Here is a 19,399-nt window from a genome sequence, read left to right on the forward strand (position 1 = left end):
ATCGTGAATATTTTCTTTTGTTTTTTTTTTATTAAACAATCTTCTAAAAACAAAAAAAAATGCTTAATGTGTGGACGCGATGGTGGCGATGGTGGAGGATTGGAAAAGTACGGACCGGTGCAATGGAAGTGCGCTTTCTGGGGGCTACAGTGAGTTGATGATCTTCCGGCTGCGCATCTGCTCCAGCCAGTGATCGTACTGCTGCTCCGGCGTCTGTGGCTCCTGGTAGTAGTGCTGCGGCGGCTCGCCCTCCTCCAATCGGACGAAGTAGTGACAGTGCTTGTACTCCACCCGGCCGAAGCGACCGCGGGCGTGGCGCCTCACGCCCTTAAAGACGCGTCCCTTGCCCACAAAGGATTCGGCTGGAAGAAAAGAGATAATGTATTTATTAGTTTTATAATAGTAGGAAAAATTGGGATTATAAGTACTCGAAAGGGGAATCAGAATTACAGTCAATTAATTTGAATTTTTATTTATTTCCCAAAAAGATGATAGAAAAAGTGGTATATACTCAAATGAATCCTTAATTTTCAGGTCAATTGATAGGCTAATAAGCGAGAAGATTTAGGCAAAAATTCTTTAATTTTCTGTCATCTTAAATTTATTAAAATTCTCTATAGTGTGGTTAAAAAAACTGCTACCAAAAATCAATCAAAATAGAGCAATAAAATATGGAAATACTTCCTTTTATAGGATTATAAAAATGAATCCTCAATTTTCAATCAATTTATTGGCTAATAAGAGGAATGTTCAGGAGAAAAATGATTCATTTAGGATTTATTAAAATCCTAAATAGTTTGGTTTAAGAAACTGCCCATGGTTATGTGCAAATCCTTTCTGTTTTTGGGATAAAATCCCTTCTTAGTCCCCCCATTTCAAGATTCCTCCTCAGGAGTACCAAGTGCTACCCACCTATCCACAGATTGCTCTTGTACTCCACATTGTGCCGCTCCACGGCCATTTGCTGGGCCTCCAGGATGGTCTCCTTCACATCGGTGGCTCCCTTCTTGAGCACAAAGTTCAGCTGCTTCAGTGCCTCATCGACGGACATGCCGCGAACGAAGGCGGCGATGTACCACATCTTGTCCGGGCTGTATTTAATGTTGTTGCGCGAGTGGCAGACGTACTGAAAGTGCGCGATTTGAGGGGATTATCCCAGGGGAACGATGTACGATAGGTACTCCATTACTCACCGCCTTCCTGGGCTCCTCGTCCGTTTCCTGCGGCGGATGGACCGTCTTGTTGTACTCCAGCCACTTCCTTGGTCCGTAGTTGTGCTTGTTCCACTTGGCGCACATTAATCCTCCCGTGTGCAGGGACTTCACTTGGAGCTGGAGGGCAGGTGCAGTTGCTGGTGCTGGTGTGACTGGGGTTTCGCCCGCTCTGAGGAGCGCTGCTCCCTGCGGCGCCTGCAGGCGCAGCTGGGCCATCTGCCGGATCACCTTGTGCATCTCGAGTCCGCCGCTTTATCACAGGAAACCAGGCTATTTTAATTGGAAAGGGAAAACGCAGACTTCTCGTTCGGTCGCGTAATCTGCCAGCTGGAGTATCGATATCACCATGGGGCATGGCATCGATATATCGGTGGGGAATGTCTACAAAAGTAAATGTGTAGCAATCGATATTTTTACAGTCTTTAAAGTCTTTTAATTAAAACAATTAATCGTTGCAATTTGAAAAGTAGATATATTTAATAAAAAAAAATGTAATTTATTAAAAACAATAGCTGTAACCAGAAGCCAATCTCAGAGTCCTTCATTTTCCTCCATAAAAAATCCGTATTTTGACCAAAATAAAGGAAACAACAGTCCAAATATAGAATGTCATACCTCATTGAACTCGTAATAAGATTCCCAATCGATTGGCATTTAAACCTGGACATTTTTAATTTTTCGCAAAAAATCATGAGGTACCCCCTTATAAAAAAAATTTAAAATTGGCGAAAATTTTATTTTTTTAAGATCACCCGGAAAGTATCATGGATTTATTTAATATTTTGTTATCTGTTCAAAACTGTATGTATTTTTGGCGTACGACCATTTTTGGCCAAGTTACAGCAAAAAAACGAAAAGAAAAATTGCATAGAAATAACTATTTTTATTTAGCTATGTTTTTGTAGTAGTTACAATTTATATTTAATATATTTAATATTTAACATAAATAGGTTTAACTGAAAAAAACTTTTTCGATTTTGTGGTTTAATGTTATTATTTAAAAAAACTCAATTGAGTTTTGGGGGATGGCAAGTGTTATTTCGCGCCCCACATTCAAAACCCCGAAACGGTCTGGCATCGCTGGTCGTGTCGAGTGCTGGTTTGAAATGTATCTGAGGGATTGCCGGCCATCCACTCACTGCATTCGGTCGCGTGAAGCGGTTCTTGGCTGATGTGAAGTGCGGAGCGCTCGCGATCGAAACGGAAATTCGAAGGGCGCCAGATTCGATTCAAAACTATAGATAGAAAATTTCGAAAAAATTCAAATTCGCGTATGCAAATCCAATCGATGGTAAATTGAAAGACGAAACTGTTTGTGTGACATCCGATACAACTGTTTATCTAATCTAAATTGCCGGAGTCTCGAGGGCTCAGTTGTTTGTTTATATTTTGTTTTGCATTGGCATTTTGCTCTGCCTCGATCTCGTTTTGTGTCTGAATAGTCGGATTGCAGTGGATTCCGAGATCTCGTGATTGCGAATCTAAACCATCTGGATAAATGAGGGAACTTATTTTCACTGCAGCGTTTTAGTTTCAAGGAAAAATTAATGACGAGAAAATCTCGTTATTTTTCGAAATCAGCTTTAAAGTTAAATTTGTGAAAACACATTAATTGTTGAATTTTTCCGAAGGTTTGTTTTTTATTTCGATTTTTATGTCAATCCGTTCTATTCGATTTTTGTTACCGTCCGTTTTTTTGACCAGCCTTTTAGACATATATCAGTTTAGATTAAACTTGTTAAAATGGAATATTTGCTTCTAATTTTGTATATTACATTTAAAATAAACACATCTTTTCCCCGATCTCTCTGGCTTATAAGCCAACCAAAATGACACATCAAATGGTCGAAACTTTTGCTAACGGAAATTACAGTCTTCCCACACGCAACTCACCTTTGAACATATTTTTTTTCGAGTGGGATGCTCGCACATAGATAATGAAAAACTAAACTTTTGCTATCATTTTGGTTGTTAGAGAGCTTTGAGGTTGTTTTTGCTGCTCTCCCGAGACTACAGACTACAGACTCTATAGAGTCTCCAATGAGTAGGCGATCGGGCACGAGCAGTTCACCTATGTATCTATCGCTGCGCTGCGATGTATTTTACAGATATTTTGCGCCATTAGTAGTGGTTTAAATCTTGCTGCGATCGCTGTCGAGGTAGAGCAAAAAAATGAAGGAAAAAAACAAAAAATAAATAAAAAACCCCATATAAAAACAAATAAAAGTGAACTACAAATAGAGATAATCAAAACGCATCACGCGACGCGCTACAAATTTGTTTTAAACATTTTTTTCCAGTGATGAAGCACCAGTGAAAAGTGCACTCACCGAATAAATATACTAAATATATATAAAGAAAATAAAATAAAAAACAAAAAAAATATCATAAAAGCCAAAAGCCAAAATCAATAAAGTGAATCAACGCAGCTGTATTTGCACCCAGTTTTTTGTGCAGTGTAGACGATCTGTATATGCATGTCTATATATATTTAGATGTGCATATATACCTAGATATAGGCGGTCTCTGCTGGGCGTAGCACACAGCATCCAACTTTTTAGATTTATTTTTAGATAAATGATCGGGTGTGTGTTATTTTTTTTTCCACTAATTTGATGTGTTTTTTCATATATCTCAACCATCTGGGCAATATTGTAGGGCAATTCCAGCAAGGACTGCAGCTAACTATCATAAAATAACGAAAAGTTCTTAAAAGTATTTCGAAAATGTATTTGGCATAAACAAAAAAAAAATGTTTAAAGTTTATAAGTCTAGTAAATTAACATAGAATTAGTTTTTAGAAACTTTCCCCATTTGTTTGTGTTTTCATGCAAATTGGCGACTTTCAGTTTACAATTTGAGTGACCGCCTGGCAGCTTGAATATCAATTTGTAGCCCACAAAATTAACTGTCTTATTTATATTGGCACATTTGCGAGTCATTGCGAGTGTGAGCAGCATTCACAATTTGTAGAATGCTAAATTGCTTACACCATATGGCGTTCTACAGGCAATTTTATTTGTATTTCTTTTATTTTCTGTGTTTTCTTAATTATAATTCATTTCTTGTCGGTGAATGGCAGCCGCCCATCAATGAACTCGAGTCGCCCACACTCGACGGAAAAACTGGGCATTATGTATGGTGGAAAATGTGTCAAATGTCACCTGCACACACCGCCTACAACTACACGGGAAAAAATGCAATATCTCAAGATTTCGAATATTTAAAATAATTTCTTTGAAAAGTAATCTCTAAAAAAGTTTAAAATACATTTAATTTGTGTGGGAAGGGCTGGATTGCTGTTTTTAACCTGGCTAAAAGTCTAATGCTTTTTGGCCGTTATTTTTGTGTTATTTTGGCCAACCTGTTTGACGGCAGATTACGTCACCATCATCATCTAAACGATGCCGAGAGCGTAGAACCCGCCAAAATCTTAGCACACACAGCAAAAAAGAGAAACCGTCAAAAATGCCTTAAGACAACAAATCAGATTTTAAAATTAGCCCAGAATAAACAAACGACCTGACTGATACCCTAAGAATTTGACTAATGCCAACACGGAAAAATAAACTTTAAACAAAATTTAAATAGGTTTTAGAACAAGTGAAAAACTTTAGTGAATTTCTTAGAAAAACAGAAAGTTATAAATATTTAAATAAATATAAAAACCAAATAAAATAATTATGAAAACTAAATAAAATAAATAGAAATCCAAAATAACATAAAAGCAAAAACCAAATAAAATAAATAAAGACCATATGTTATATATGTAAAACCAAATGAAAAAACATACAAAAATATTTTAAACGAAAGGGAGCTATAAAATCCAATACATATAAATATTCAATCAAATCTTTAGGTGGCATAGCCAAAAATAAACTTGTAATGCAGCTTATTCGATTTTTTTGGCATTGAAGGGAAACTGAAGCGTGTAATAAAGACCGATTCGGAATACCCGTAATTGCCCCGACATCCGACATTAGATATCCGACCAGCCCTAACCACTCCGCCCACCTCGCGATTCCCAAGGCCAGAGATCTTGATTTTTATGTTCGAAGTGAGAGAGCGGGGACCAGACGAGCATAGAGATAAAGATATGGAGACACTCGGTATTTGCTGAGTTGAAGAATACAGTTTTTTTTTTTTTTTGGTTTTGGCTTGTTGTGTTTTATGCTCTTTTTTTTTTGGTTTTTGAATCTCAACTCATTTCGGGCCAAGGTTGATTTTATATAATAAAAAAATAACAACAACAACAAAGTGTGTGTGCGCGTCTCTCTTTTGACCATATGTTATAATAATTCTCGATCTCGATCGACAGCTGTGAAGATGCAGGCGTAAAAGTGCAAAGTTCTTGGATGCAAACCCAACGAAATCGATTAGAAAGAAAGTAGAAATTCAGAAAAAGAAAGAACTCAGCGAAAAAAAAAGAAAAGAAAGAAAGTCTCGATAGAAAGATGAGTGGAGACCAAGGTCACCGAAGAAGAATGGGGGGTCCACCCCTGATAATGATCCTGATCCTGTTGGCGATCGCACTAACCACCGATGGCTATAACATCGATCTGCCCAGCTACATTCGATTCCGGCAGTCGCCCAACTCGATGTTCGGCTTTAGCATTGCGATGCACAAGTCTCGAAATGGATTCTACAGCAATCAGAACAAGTGAGTTATCGAAATTTAGACCTATATAGTATTAAGATCACTAAGGAAATGTTTTGGAATTTTAAGGGATTTTTAAAGATAATACTTTAAATATAATACTTCTTAGATCTTTTATTTGTACCCCAAATCATGTTACGTTCATTACACGTTCTGAATAGAGTCATTTATTTTCCTCTATCTTAAAAACGACCCTCTTGACATTTCATTTAATTTCCCAATGCATTATCTTCATTTGGAGAAATGTGCTTTAAACTCGGGTTCCATTTAAGATAAGTAAATCATATGGGATTTAAGCACGCTTTACATTTTATGCACTCTGTACGCATACATATATATTATCGGAAGAGAGCTGACTTAGCCGGAATTCATGCTGCTATCGGGAACTCTCTCCTCTTTTCTCTCTCTTTATCATTTGACTTATAAGATGCTGGTGCTCATGCATATAATATGATAAATACAATTTTTATCTTTCACAAAAATTATTGATTACTTGCAAAAATAGGAAATTACATCAAAATTGAGTATTTAATATTATTTAAATATGGGGCTTTAACCAAGATAGTATTTTTCTCTGAGTGGCTTAAGAAAAGCCCAAAAAATGATAAAAGGAAAAAGAAAAAAACCAGTGCATCAGAGAAGTGTTGAAATCGGAAATACGTCGTTTCTTGTGATAAAAGCATACATTCTGAATATGTTAATATTTCCGGGATATTACGATGTAATTCATTTTTACACAAATGATTCAGGGTCGTACGATTTTTTATTCCTTGGCGAGTGAGAAACCCAAGAAGCTGTCATGGAAAATAAAAATAACAACGAGTGCAAGCGATATAATTAAAATGTTGGGAAGACTATTTGTAAAAGTAAAATGTTTAAAAAAAATAATAAATTAATTTGGAAAGAAAAACCATTATTATAAATGCTATCAATCGCCTAGAAAACTCAGAGATGCCATTTGGCAAGACTTTGGTATTGACAGACCACTAGATTATTCGTTTTTTTTTTCGCAGCCGTCCAGCCGTCTTGAAGATAATCCAATCTGTGGGCAGAGATTCCCACTATCTGCATAGCTCAGCACGCAATGACTTTTCCCTATCTCGACGAGCGTGTAAATATGCATCCAGAATGCTAAACGCCCATTAGTTTCAATCGCCTGAAGATGCCCCGCCATCCCCAGAAAAGATTCATTGATAAATTTACGAGAGTGTCGCATCTAAATCTATCTGGGACCCTCTTGACTTTTTGACTCTGTGCCTCTCAAGCGTTTCAAAAGTTTATTGGGTCCATCCGTCCATCCGAAAGTCTGACCCCCTGACAAATGGCCAAGGAGCATATATATTTGCCGCCCATGCAATTCACCCAATAACTTTCACGCTATTCATGTGAGCCGTTCGATTCGCAGCGATGATAGCCTTTCTGAACCCACAAAGTTCAGCTTGATGGACCGTGTTAATCGCATAGTCTCAGTACTAAACTGGAAGAAAATTCGAGTGAAAAGTAGTGTAAAATGAAAAATTTCTGAATTAAATAATGATTAAAATAAGTTGTTAAAAAACTGGAAAAATTTTATAATATTTTTGTAATATTTTTAAATATTTTAAAATAGGTATTTATACCCGTTACTCGTAGAGTAAAAGGGTATACTAGATTCGTGCAAAAGTATGTAACAGGTAGAAGGAAGCGTTTCCGACCCTATAAACTATATATATTCTTGATCAGGATCACTAGCCGAGTCGATCTAGCCATGTCCGTCTGTCCGTCTGTCCGTCTGTCCGTCTGTCCGTCTGTCCGTCTGTCCGTCTGTCTGTCCGTCTGTCTGTCTGTATGAACGCTGAGATCTCGGAAACTATAAAAGCTAGAAGATTGACATTTTGCATGCAGATTCTAGGAGTTCCTACGCAGCGCAAGTTTGTTTCAAAAGGGTGCCACGCCTCCTCTAACGCCCACAATCGCTTATATACGATTTTAAAATTTCAATATTTCAGAAATGTAAAAATGCAGTTTTATGGTGTTTATCAATACCTATCGAAATGTAGAAGAAATTTTTTCAATCGGACCATTCGTTAAAAAGTTACGGCGGATCAAAGTTTTATCTCCATCTCCTTCGCACTTCCTTTAGCTGAGTAACGGGTATCTGATAGTCGGGGCACCCGACTATAGCGTTCTCTCTTGTTTTTAATTTCTGTGTATCGTGGGATTCCGCCTCAGACTTTTCGCACGTTAGCTGGTGGATGGCTAGCCCATGGGTTATTATTTTAAAGATTTGATTTCAGAAAATATATCTCTTGATTAAAAAAAGTTGTTAAATAACTGAATAAATGTTATAATTTTTTTATATTATAATTAATATTTTAAAATAGGTATTTCCTAATTTCTGTGTATCGTGGGATTCCGCCTTAGACTTTTCGCACGTTAGCTGGTGGAAGGCTAGCCCATGGGGTTAGCCTACTAAATACAAGGAGAGTTCGAGGACTGAAGACGCTGGAGTCGCTAAAGAACCGCAGATACGTAGCATCGATAGAGAGAGTGGCTGGGTGAAAGAGTGGAGTGGCCACCGGGCTATCAGGGCAACAGCATCTACGGCTACGTGTGTGAATGGCCTTTTGGCCGTTTGCACCGCTTTCCTCGCCATAAGTCTCTATATAATCCATATACACACACTAGAGATACAACAAAAAAAAAACAAGAACTGCCCCGCGCGCTAAGTGCACTTAAAAGCAACGAAAATTATTTAAATGCAGCGTTAAAAATGTTTACAATTCAATAAACAGACGCAAACAGACACGGAATTTGGTTAGACCCTGCCCCAGAAGAGGCGACAACTGAAGATACAAATACAGAGATACAAAGATACGTAGATACGATGGAATACAGAACAATAAGTTAGCACCGAGCGACTTTTAACCCAGGTTGAACTGTGGATGCTCTTTGAAAAGTATCTCTGAAAAGTATCTCAAACTGTTTAGCATACATTGCATCTCTAAGAAGAACAATATACAGATATATGATTGTTCTTAAGTTCTTAAGATGAAACTAGTAAATATTAAACTAAAAACTATTATTATTTTAATAAATCTTTTGTGTTTAAAAATATGTACTAAAAAGTCTATATCAGGGGTTCTTAAGTTTTAAATAAATATTTAAAAAAATTAAATAAATACAAATTAATATTATTTGTATCTTATTATAATCTTGGCTTTCTGAGTTCTGAATAGGTTAGTGCTACCCTGTTGCCGAAGGGCATTACTTTTGGGGGCTGCCCCCTGCGTTAAAAGCTTAAAATTACCCGACTCCGTGAGATAATTGTGTGCTAAACTCAGAAGACAAAAGCGACACACAAAGCAAAGAGCCAGAGACAACGAAGTGAGGAAAGTGGTAAACACAAGGTGGCTAAGTAACTAGTTGTGGTGGCTCATTGTTTATAAGGCAACGCGGCCCAAAGCCGTTGGCCAATATGCGGTTTGCCCTGAGAACAGAGAACAGAATCGTTGTGGGCAATTAATACAGTGTATCCGTATCTGCAGAGGCATTTCATACTTATATCTCCATTGCCAATGTATCTCTTTATAACTATATCTGTAAATGAATGTACCTGTAGCCCAGTATCTCGCGCGGCGACATAGTTTTCTGTTTTCTGCGAGCGTTCGTTCTATTTACGGTCAAGTGTTTCAGCTCAAACGGCAAGGTTCTTGTCGCCGCAGCCGCCGCTTCACCCAATTGGCCAAATAAAGTCGTTTGTCCGTTAACCAGAACGCGAGAGTCGACCACAGGTTTCCTTATAGACGGATGGATAATGGCCAGGCCAACTCATTAGCCTGACCCCGTTCCGAGTGCCTTGCCTGCTTTGGGGATCCTTTAATGTTCGCTGTCATCTGGTTCTGCAAAGTGAAATTGTTAAAGTTAGGAAGTTTCTGACTCTTTACAGAGTTTAGCTTTGGATTTTAAATTGTTTTAAAATATAACCATAATTTCCAAATTATTATTATTTAAATTATTACCATAAATTCCAAATATATTTCATAATTGAATCTTATTTTGATGACAGGCTAAATATAGAACTATCTGTTGAGATTAGCTGTTATCTCTTGTATATTTGTTATGATTAAAAGAAACTTAGATGTGTTCTAGAGGTTGACATGTCTATTATTGCTTGACAAATATAAAATATTAGATAATACATATTTCATAGAACATTTAAGAACATTTTCCACAACCTTTTAGGCAATTTTTCAGTCAGTTTAGTAACCGCGTCTTGAAGATAGCATCTCTGGGAAGTCACCCCTTGAACTATTTTTAGCTACTTCTGCAGCAGCCCACCAACATCGAAATCGATGGAAGAAGTCACTTGAGTGAGGAGTTCATTTAGGGTCTCCATCGCTATAGAGTCCTCCCCCGGCTCTCTAGTAAGTGGGTCTGGGCAATCTATCTATTGCATAAACTCAAATAAACTACTGTCAGCTGCAGCTGAGATCGTATCGATCGTTTGTCTCTCGGCCTTTTTGTTGTGGTTATGAAATGGCAAAAAACGGCGGCAGGCAATGAGAACTGTAATTGATTTCAAATATTTATGCCGTGCATGCACTGAGAAAAATTATTTCCATTGCTTATGGGCTAAAATTGTATTTTTCACCAGGATTTAAACAATTTTATTTGCTTTTAAAATGTTTGCAATATATTTTAAATATTAAATAATATTTTTTAGGGTTTTCTAAAGATTAAAACATATTTTAGGGTTATTTTTTTACAAGTTCAATAGGTTATTAAATTCATTAAAATTGTTTAAGATTAAAACGTATCTAGTAGCTCTCTTTTTTTTCTCTGCACTTGTATACTTTGGCATTTTCATTTGTTTGGCCGAACCGCCTTAATTGCCGCTTGATTGCAGAGCCTCGAGTGGTGGAGTAGATATCCATCGCAGATCGTAGATCGTTCGAATCGTCGAGTACTGATCGCAGATCAGCTGGCTTTCCTATACGGGGCCCAGGGAAAAACGGAAGTGTCAATGTGTAAAAAAGGTGCTGGGAAACCGCACACACGCACTTTAGGTACGGGGAAATGGGAAATTGAAAATTGAAAATGGTAAATCGCTCAATGGACAACAAAACAAACGCCGGGGCCTGTCACGTGTGCAAGGGTTTCGGTTTTCGGCTTTCTGCTTTCGGCTTTCCCAATTTTCCCCGACCTCCGGGGGGCGCACACATGTTTAGCGCCGACACGCCCTCGCCGCCTGCCCACTTTTTTCCGAATTTTCCCCGAGTCTCGGTTTCGGTTTCTGTTTCGATCCTCTCTCACCCTCATATCGCAAGTTTACCGATCCGATCGTCTCGGTTCCTTTAACGCCGCCTGACTTCGCAAGTGAGTTGGCTGTTTTTCGAAAGAGAAATGTTCTACCTTTTATGTATTTATTTACATCGTGCATTATTTAAAAGGTCATCAGAGAATAGTGTCCCTGGAAAGTCAGCCTTGATCGGCGGAAGTTGGGTTCAAAGTTGGAAAACCAAAGCGTTACCTAGGTTTGCAACCGAATTTCAATAATGGGGTTAGGAAAATCAACAAAAAATTAAAAATTTTGTAGAATCTCTACAGAAAAGGAAGTTTTTTTTGTAGAGTAAAGATTTTTTATTTAATATTTTTTTGGTTCTTAAAATGTAAACATTTTTTTTTTAATTTTATGAAATTTTTGAAAGTTTTTTGACTATAAAATCGATAAATTGGTTCTGTTGTGGTTAAAGTGGGTAATTTGAACTTTTTTTAAACTTATAAAAAAATTAAAATATTTTAAAATTATTTTAACAATAAACTTCTTAAGGTGAAGAGTGTTTTAATTTTGGAGTAAATTTATGGACACTTTTCGACCATAGAGTATGTAAATCTAGCTGCTTCTGCAGCTGTCCGCTTACTTTCCTGCGGCACTGTGCAGTTAATTCATTCAGGAGGCGATGAGAAAAGGGAGGAGAATGAGTGAGAATGTGTGGCGGCAGGAAGCATGCGCAGCTTCACACGAGCCCCGCACCCACGTCATTCAGAATTCAGAAAGTGAACTGGAGAAGGTCCACAGAAATCGCACTGGAACATGTATGTGCATATGTACCTATAGATATTTGTAAATATATATGTGTACGAGTCTCACATCCTGCGAGCATGTGTTCGGCGAATGACTCGGAAGTCGGGGGCTCTCAAGAGAGGGGCGGCAATTTTCGAAAAATGTTATTTTTAAAACATTATTTTTATTGCGGCTGCTGCACGCGACGTAGACGACGACGACGGAGTCGAAAGTCTCTCGAAAGGTATGTAATTCAAGACGGGTCCCTCGGTCGTCTCAATTTAGCATTCAAGGCGCGAAGCAACAGAAGGTTTTCATTTCTATACAATACCATTTTATTTTATTTTATTTGTATTGTCTCTTCTTCGTCGCTCCTTCTTTTCCCTGAATTTTGTTTTCAAGACATGTGTGCGGAAAATTGGTCTTCGATCTATCCTGTCCGTGGATCTAACCTCTCGTTGCCCATAAACCAATTGAGCCATTGAATTGTATCGAAATTAAAAATCGAACAATCGCATTTGTTGCTTTGGCGCCTGGTCGCATGTTCACTTTTCAATTGACTCGCATTGATTTCGGTTTATTTTTGATCTTTGCAAGGTCCACTGAACACCAAAACAATATCATCGCATTCCGGACTGACGCGTGCTCCACAATTTACGAAATTAAAAAAATTACGTAAGCGTAAGAACGGTTGAGTGCCTCGAATTTATTTGGCAATGGGGAAAAATTACATATGATATCAGCGGAATTATCATAAAATCAAAAAAAAAATATATTATTATTATAAAGTTGCGTACCTCGACTATTAGATACCCGTTTCTCAGCTAAATGAGTGTGAGCGAGATAGAGATATGCAAGCAGCAAAGCAAGTGGCGCCATCTAGCGGAAAATGCATTATTATATCAAATTGTTTCGAGTTATACTTGGAAGTCAATTGAAATGAGTCAAATAAACAAATACGCATTAATCATCGAGTGAAGAAAGGTTTCTTTTCAGAATTCTGGTTATTCATTGATTCATTTAATCGAAATGCAAATGCGATTGCGAGGCGCCCCCTCAAAATAAAAACTGATGGGGGATGGGGAACCTGTTTGGTTTTGGTTTTGGTTTTGAGTTTGAGTTTGTGTCATTTCTGTTTGTCTGTCCATAAATTAATATTAATTATTTTCAACGGGTTGCGAGAGAGAATGATCGAATCGACGCCTATTGATGAATGCCAATGATGTCAGCGCTGAGAACCCAGCAGCGTTTACAAGATCAAAAAAGATATTCGAATTCAGGTTCAGAGAGGGAGAGATAAATAGAGCTTTTTGGTATGCGATTTTACTACTCACTCCGTAATAAAGTGCAGCTGCTTGTTTGTGTAATTTAAATCTCTTTTAAATACATTGCAAATGCCAACAGAAACAGCAGCTTGCCAACTTCCAAAGACCCGCTTCATTCATTCGTTTCAAAAACCCTCTCATTTGTTGAGATGCACTGGGGAAAATGGGATATATATTTAATAATACTATAGATGTTATATAATGTCAAAGGGATCAATGCAAAAGATTTATCACTAAAGTAAATATCAAAATAATTATATTAATTAATATTACAGGCTTAACCAAAATAGTTCCAATGGGTTTTTTTTTATCATGTCTAAGGGATCAATGCAAAAGATTGATTACTAAAGTAAATATCAATATAATTTAATTTTCTAATATTACAGGTTTAACCAAAATAGTTTCAATAGCAGGTATTTTTTTCGGTTGCCGATCTTTCTCCCAGTGCACTTACTCGCCCATTCATAGGCAGTTCCGTTCGCGATCTTCTTTGGGTCGCTCCCTCTCGAGTTTCACGCATCTGTGCGATTTTTGCTTTAGTCAAGCGTCAAATTGTTGCATGTGGGCCGAGCAGGTCGGCCAATAAAAGGGGGCGGATCGTCTCTACAGAAGGGGTGGCAAATGGGGCGGGGCAGGGGGTTGGGGTTGTTTAATCAACTCTCAAGTGTTTGATTTGGACCGTTTGCGGCGTGCCTCGTATAGCATCCGTAGAAGCTGGTCTACACGGAGGGGAATTTTATCATCATTTCATTTAAATATTTGGAAATAATATTTTGCATAATACAAATTTTTAGTTAATATTTTTACATTGCGAATATTTTTCAGAATTACAATTTTTTTCTTTTTTTATTTAATTTAAAATATGCTACAAAACTTTATTTATTTTTTTAATTAGTTAATTTTATTGTTTTAAATGCTTATTTAGATATTTGTTTTATTGAAAAGTTTCAAGTTAACAATCTTTTCTTGTTTCCCTGTGAATTAAATATTTTATGTGAAAGCAAACTACCTTTTTTTTCCTGTGCCTACATTCACTTTCCGTTTTATTATTTCCCATTTTAATGAAGGCCCATTTAGTGCACCCTAGGGTTAAAGTTAAAGTTAAAGCCGACGACCATCGAGTGGGCACCCTTTTCCTTTCTGTTCGCCGCACTTCCGCATTCAATGCTAATGACAGCTGTCAATGTGCGTGCCATGATGAACTGCTGCCCCTGGAGGAGAATAGAGTAGAACCACTGGAACCACCAGAAGAAGTAAAAATACCAGAGCCACTGACTCTCGCAAACTCACAGATAATATGGGGGTGCTATATGCCCTATAAAGAGGGTTGCCGAATGTCAAATAGGGAGGTTTCATCGGCTCAGTGCAGGGAATTTCAAGAATTCAATTTAAAGTGTTAAGAGAATGGCATAAGCTTAAAAGTGGGACAGCTAAGAACACATTGATGGATCGAAAAGGGCCTTGAGCGGGGTTGAAGTCTCAAGAGATGATTAAACAAATTGTTAAATTTCTAATTAGGACGGGCACTTGTATTTCAATGTAATGGTTTGCTAAGCAGCTAACATCCCTTGAATATTAATTGTGAAAAATTAAATACTGAAAATATTTGAAAAATATTCCTTTATATTTTCCAGAGATATTCTTCTATAATGCTACTATTTTTTTGTTTTTACCTTAAAATAGGGATTTAGTTTTTATAAAAGCTATTTGGTTAAATCTATATCTTAGATACTAGAATATCTGGTATATTAAGTACATATCTAGTCATGTATCTACCCAATTTTAACTCTTTTTCTTTATATTTCAGTGTCAGTTTGATCGTTGGAGCTCCCAAATTCGACACATCCCGTTATCAGCAGGGCGTGTCGGAGGCCGGCGGTGTTTTCAAATGCAGCCTGAACGATGACGACTGCAAATTGGTGCCATTCGACTCCAAAGGTAATTTGATCGAATAAAAAACGAAAGACCCGCAAGATACACTTAAGTCAGGTACCCCATTTCGAGTCTGTAGTGCCTTTAGTCTGGTGGTGGTTCCTCGTGAGAAGAAGGAGTTCTCTAGCGGCAAACTTGGCGCCAATACCCGCCAGAAACTGGCGCCAGGGAAGCAAAAATCGCAATTAGTTTATTTATGGCCTACACGCATGCGCAACCTTTTAGTATGCAAAATGCGAAGAATGCTCCGAGTGCAGTGGCAAAAAAAAGAGAGAAAAATACGGAAAAAATGCAATAATATATTTTTAGACAATTGCCGGGGAACGGAAATGATAAACTTACTCACCGAACCAACAAACTTCCTCTTGTCGCTACGCAAACGCAAAGTTTTTGCATATTTTTGCCATTAACTGACGGCTGAACACTCTCCACGTTTGCCTGCCCATAAATATGCAATTTGATTTTGCAACGCAGATCGAAAGAAAAAACACCTTGGGTAAAAGTTATTGACACGTGCCCCATCAGCAGACGGTAGACTGCAGACTCGATAATGGATGTTAATGCTCACGGGAGGTGTGTCCCATAAATTCAGATCCTCAGAGCCCCTTGCCCACCTATCAATACCGCTAAAATAATATATAAATCTCTGCTCAAACTTAATGCTTAATGTGGCTAAAAAAAAAAGGAGTCAACAGGTGCTTCATTCAGCTCGCAGGTTTGGTCATCTTCTAAAGTGTTTCTGCTCTGTGATTCACCAGGCCCCGTCATTCATTCATCCACCCATTAGTTGTTAGATCCTATTCACCTTTCTCATCTCGCAAATCCGTTGCCCTCATGAGTTAGTCATTCATAAATAAAACGGAAGGAAATACGCAAATCAATCTATGTTTTATGACTAATTGTACATGAGTAATATTTTAAACTTTTTCTGGTGATTCAGTTTGAACTTATTGCTACTCTCCGATTTTTTTTTGGTAATTTCTATGGAGTTTTGGTTTTATTTTATAATTTTCTATCATGACTAACTGTACATAAATAATATTTGACATTTTTCTGGTTATTCAGTTTAAATAATTTTTGGTATTTTCCATTTTTGTATTATTTTATTTCATAATTTTCTATAATTTTCCTACCAATCCCAGTTCATCCATCATTTTTAATCATCATTTAAACCTCATTAGACGCCCAAAAAATTTGCACAGTCCGCACATTGCAAAGTTCTGTATAGTATGGTATATATATTTGGTATAGCACCCCTAAAGCACCTCACTTTACCCCCGAAAATTAAGCCATAAATCACTGACAAAAGGAAGTGACCATCATCGTTATCCACGTTGTTCTCGAGTGTTTTCAGTAGTAGCTTAATTAGTTTGCCTTTCTCCCCCTGAAAAAAAATACATATTAATTTCACTAAATTGTTCATTTCCGTCCACATTTTGTCATCTTTGTTTTCGCTCTCCTCGGTTCTTAATCTTAATCTTTACCCGCGTTTTTTTTAGGTTTTGTTTCTTTGCTGTCGCTGCCTTTGCAATTTTGTTTTGTCAAATAAAGATGTCTCTTGGTTATTATTATTAATATGAACTTAATAATATTAATTTTTTCCTCCTCTAAACAGGCAACAATCGGAATGTCGACAAGGAGGTGGTGGACAGGAAATCCTATCAATGGTTGGGCGCCACGGTGGCCACTTCGCGAGACAGTGACTTAGTTGTGGTAAGTTCATATTTAAAAAAATTACAAATAAATAAGATTGTCAATTGAATTATCAAGGACTTTTCAAAAAAATTTAGAAATAAAAAATAAATAAGAAAGAAATGTTGTATTTAAGTTGCATTTAAAAAGAGAACCATTTTAATTATCAAGGAATTATTATGGATTTATTCATAAAATTTAGAATTCAAATTGTTTAATATTTTGCATTCAAAGAGAGGACCATTTTAATACATAGAATCATTTAAGATTCAGCCATAAAGAGCTTACATTAATTTTTAGTTTTTAGAGCATAGAAGTTTTTATGGGGCTTTAAAAACTCGTACTCCTATTATTGCCCCCTAAAACCCCGTTTTATGGGTCAAACAAAGTGAGTCAATGTGAGGAATACTTTCATTTTCCGCGGACCGCAACACGACCTACTATCAGTTCGATTTTTTTTAATGTTCCATCGATGATGATGGCATCATCAGTCGCTCGTTAAAATGTCAAATTGCATTGAAAGTGCAAGGGGAACTAATGGTATTCACTTTTCAGCTCGCCCACCTCATCATCGCGTAACTGACACCTTTTCCTCCATCATGTGCCAAGAAAATCTTCCAAAGAAATTACCTTTTTTATGGTCGCCTATGCCGTTAGATTGTCAGTGGGTGTTTTTGAGAAAGACCATGTTCTCAATGGGTTCGGGTTGGGATTTCGGATTTTGGTTTTCGATTTCTATGATTTTGTCATCACTGCGGTTCACCGGTCGATTGCGTCAAGTAAACCACAAAAGAAAAGCAAGACAGATAGAAAACTATAATAAGATACCAATGCTGAGATACAGTGCTTTGTTGGTACACAGGGAGAAATTTTGGAAATATTTTATAAATGTAATTTTTTGCAGGTTACTTTTTTTTATAAATTTATTAAGACAAAATTTTTGAAACATTTTAAAGCATCTTTATTGGTACACAGGGGTAAATTCTTGAAATATTAAAAAAAAAAACATTTTTTTTAAAATTATTTTTAAGACATATTGTTTTAAATATTAGAAAGATTTGCTACGACAAAAAATGTTGTTTAACTTCTTTAATTCTTGTAAACTTTTCTTTGTGCAAGTGTGCTGTGTGCTTTGTGCTCGTGTGATTTTCTGCTTTGCTAGCGCGGACTCTTTAAGGTGCGCCCCGTGTGTCTCGCAACTTTTGTTAATTGCGTTGGCGTTGGCTTCTTTTGTTGGCCGCTTGTTGACCGCCCACCCAGCATAAACATTTGATTTTCACTTTAGTTCTCAATTAACTTTGATTTGGCCCATTTGATTTTGGCCCTGGCGCACCAAGAGCCGTTAACATTGATGGCCAGTACGTCCCATGCCCGTGTGTTATTTCCTTTTCTGGTCAGGTCAGGTCACTTCCGCCGAGAAATGGTGAAATGGGAACCTGGATCTGGATCTGGGTCTGGGACTGGGACTGGCCTTCAAATGCCCATTAACCGGATGGGGAGGAGCGGGAGCAGGTCATCCATCGATTGGTTTTTAAGGCCAAACCAAGTGCCCCACAGAATTACTGGGGCCACATCATCATTCCGCATTACATCAGTCGGTGTGGTATCATCAGGTAGCTTTGCAATTTAGTTTCAATAATCTTTTACACAGAAATTTTAAGGGGTTTTGGAAACAATTAAAAATGCCTAACGAAAATACGATTATAATCAATAATTACGATAATTATGTTTCTGTCTAAAAGTATGAAACAATATATTTTAGACTTCGAAAAATTTTAAGAATTAGCTTTCCATTTAGCTTTAAGGAAACTTCATAATTTATTAACAAAAATAAATTATTTAGTGATTATATTTTAAACTGGAGATATGTTTCATTTGGTTAGGAATCATATAATATTTTTTAAAAAATAGATATGTAATTCCACAAATGCCTTTAAAAGCTGGCAAAGCCAAAGACAAATAACAATCGTAACCGTAATCGGTTTTATAACCTTTAAGTACCCCGAGATGACCTCTAGCCTGGCTCATTTTTTAGCCATGTCAACCGTTTCCATTCTTTAAAACCAAATTGTTTTGTCGTGTTCTCTGCTTATTTTCTCGCAGCTTAACATATTTTGAACGATTTTCGTTGGCTTTGTTTGGGCTTTCTTTTTTAGTAGTTTTGAGGTCTCTGTCTGTATTTGGGCTTTTGTTTTTTTGGCCGATTTTGTTTCTTTTTTTTTTGTTTATGTGGTTTATTGCCCATGTTTGGAGCAGAGTGCATACCAAAACGCCAACGATAAATTTTTGAGACATTAAACTGCACTTTTGCAGACGCCGTCGGTTCTTCCTGTTGTTGTTGTGGGAGCAGGAGCAAAAAAAAAAAAGGAAACAACAGCTGAAGTCAAAAGTCAACACGTTTGACATGGTCGACATGCAGACGTTACCATTGCGAATGCCAAAGAATATCTGGGGGCCCCAGATGCCCCGAGAGCCGAATGCAGATGCAGATGCCAAATCGGCTAGGCCCATGGATAACTTCGATACCCCCTCT

General features: G+C 37.3%; 2 protein-coding genes across 4 annotated transcripts in view; one reads left to right on the forward strand and one right to left on the reverse strand.

Moving 5' to 3' along the window:
• Nucleotide 1: 1 nt before the first annotated feature.
• Nucleotides 2-1,553, reverse strand: mRpL22 (mitochondrial ribosomal protein L22). Its single transcript, XM_017140747.2, has 3 exons — nt 1,194-1,553; nt 913-1,126; nt 2-362 (listed from the first exon to the last, which is right to left on the reverse strand). Exons 1-3 carry the CDS (start codon nt 1,449-1,451, stop codon nt 145-147), a joined length of 690 nt encoding a protein of 229 aa, XP_016996236.1. The 5' UTR covers nt 1,452-1,553; the 3' UTR covers nt 2-144.
• Nucleotides 1,554-2,346: 793 nt separating this feature from the next.
• if (integrin subunit alpha inflated) overlaps nt 2,347-19,399 on the forward strand; it is a 33,917-nt gene continuing 16,864 nt past the window's right edge. For 2 of the 3 annotated variants that reach the window (XM_017140742.3, XM_070218311.1), the window contains exons 1-4: nt 2,347-2,505; nt 5,533-5,874; nt 15,050-15,180; nt 16,790-16,887. In XM_017140742.3, coding sequence (XP_016996231.2) covers nt 5,669-5,874; nt 15,050-15,180; nt 16,790-16,887 — 435 coding nt within the window. In that variant the 5' untranslated portion in view covers nt 2,347-2,505; nt 5,533-5,668. Of the gene's footprint in view, nt 2,506-3,028; nt 3,374-5,532; nt 5,875-15,049; nt 15,181-16,789; nt 16,888-19,399 lie in introns of those variants that run through there. The other variant, XM_017140741.3, reaches the window with a different exon arrangement.

This window comes from Drosophila takahashii, chromosome X (assembly GCF_030179915.1).
Source record: "Drosophila takahashii strain IR98-3 E-12201 chromosome X, DtakHiC1v2, whole genome shotgun sequence".
Lineage (NCBI taxonomy): Eukaryota > Metazoa > Arthropoda > Insecta > Diptera > Drosophilidae > Drosophila > Drosophila takahashii.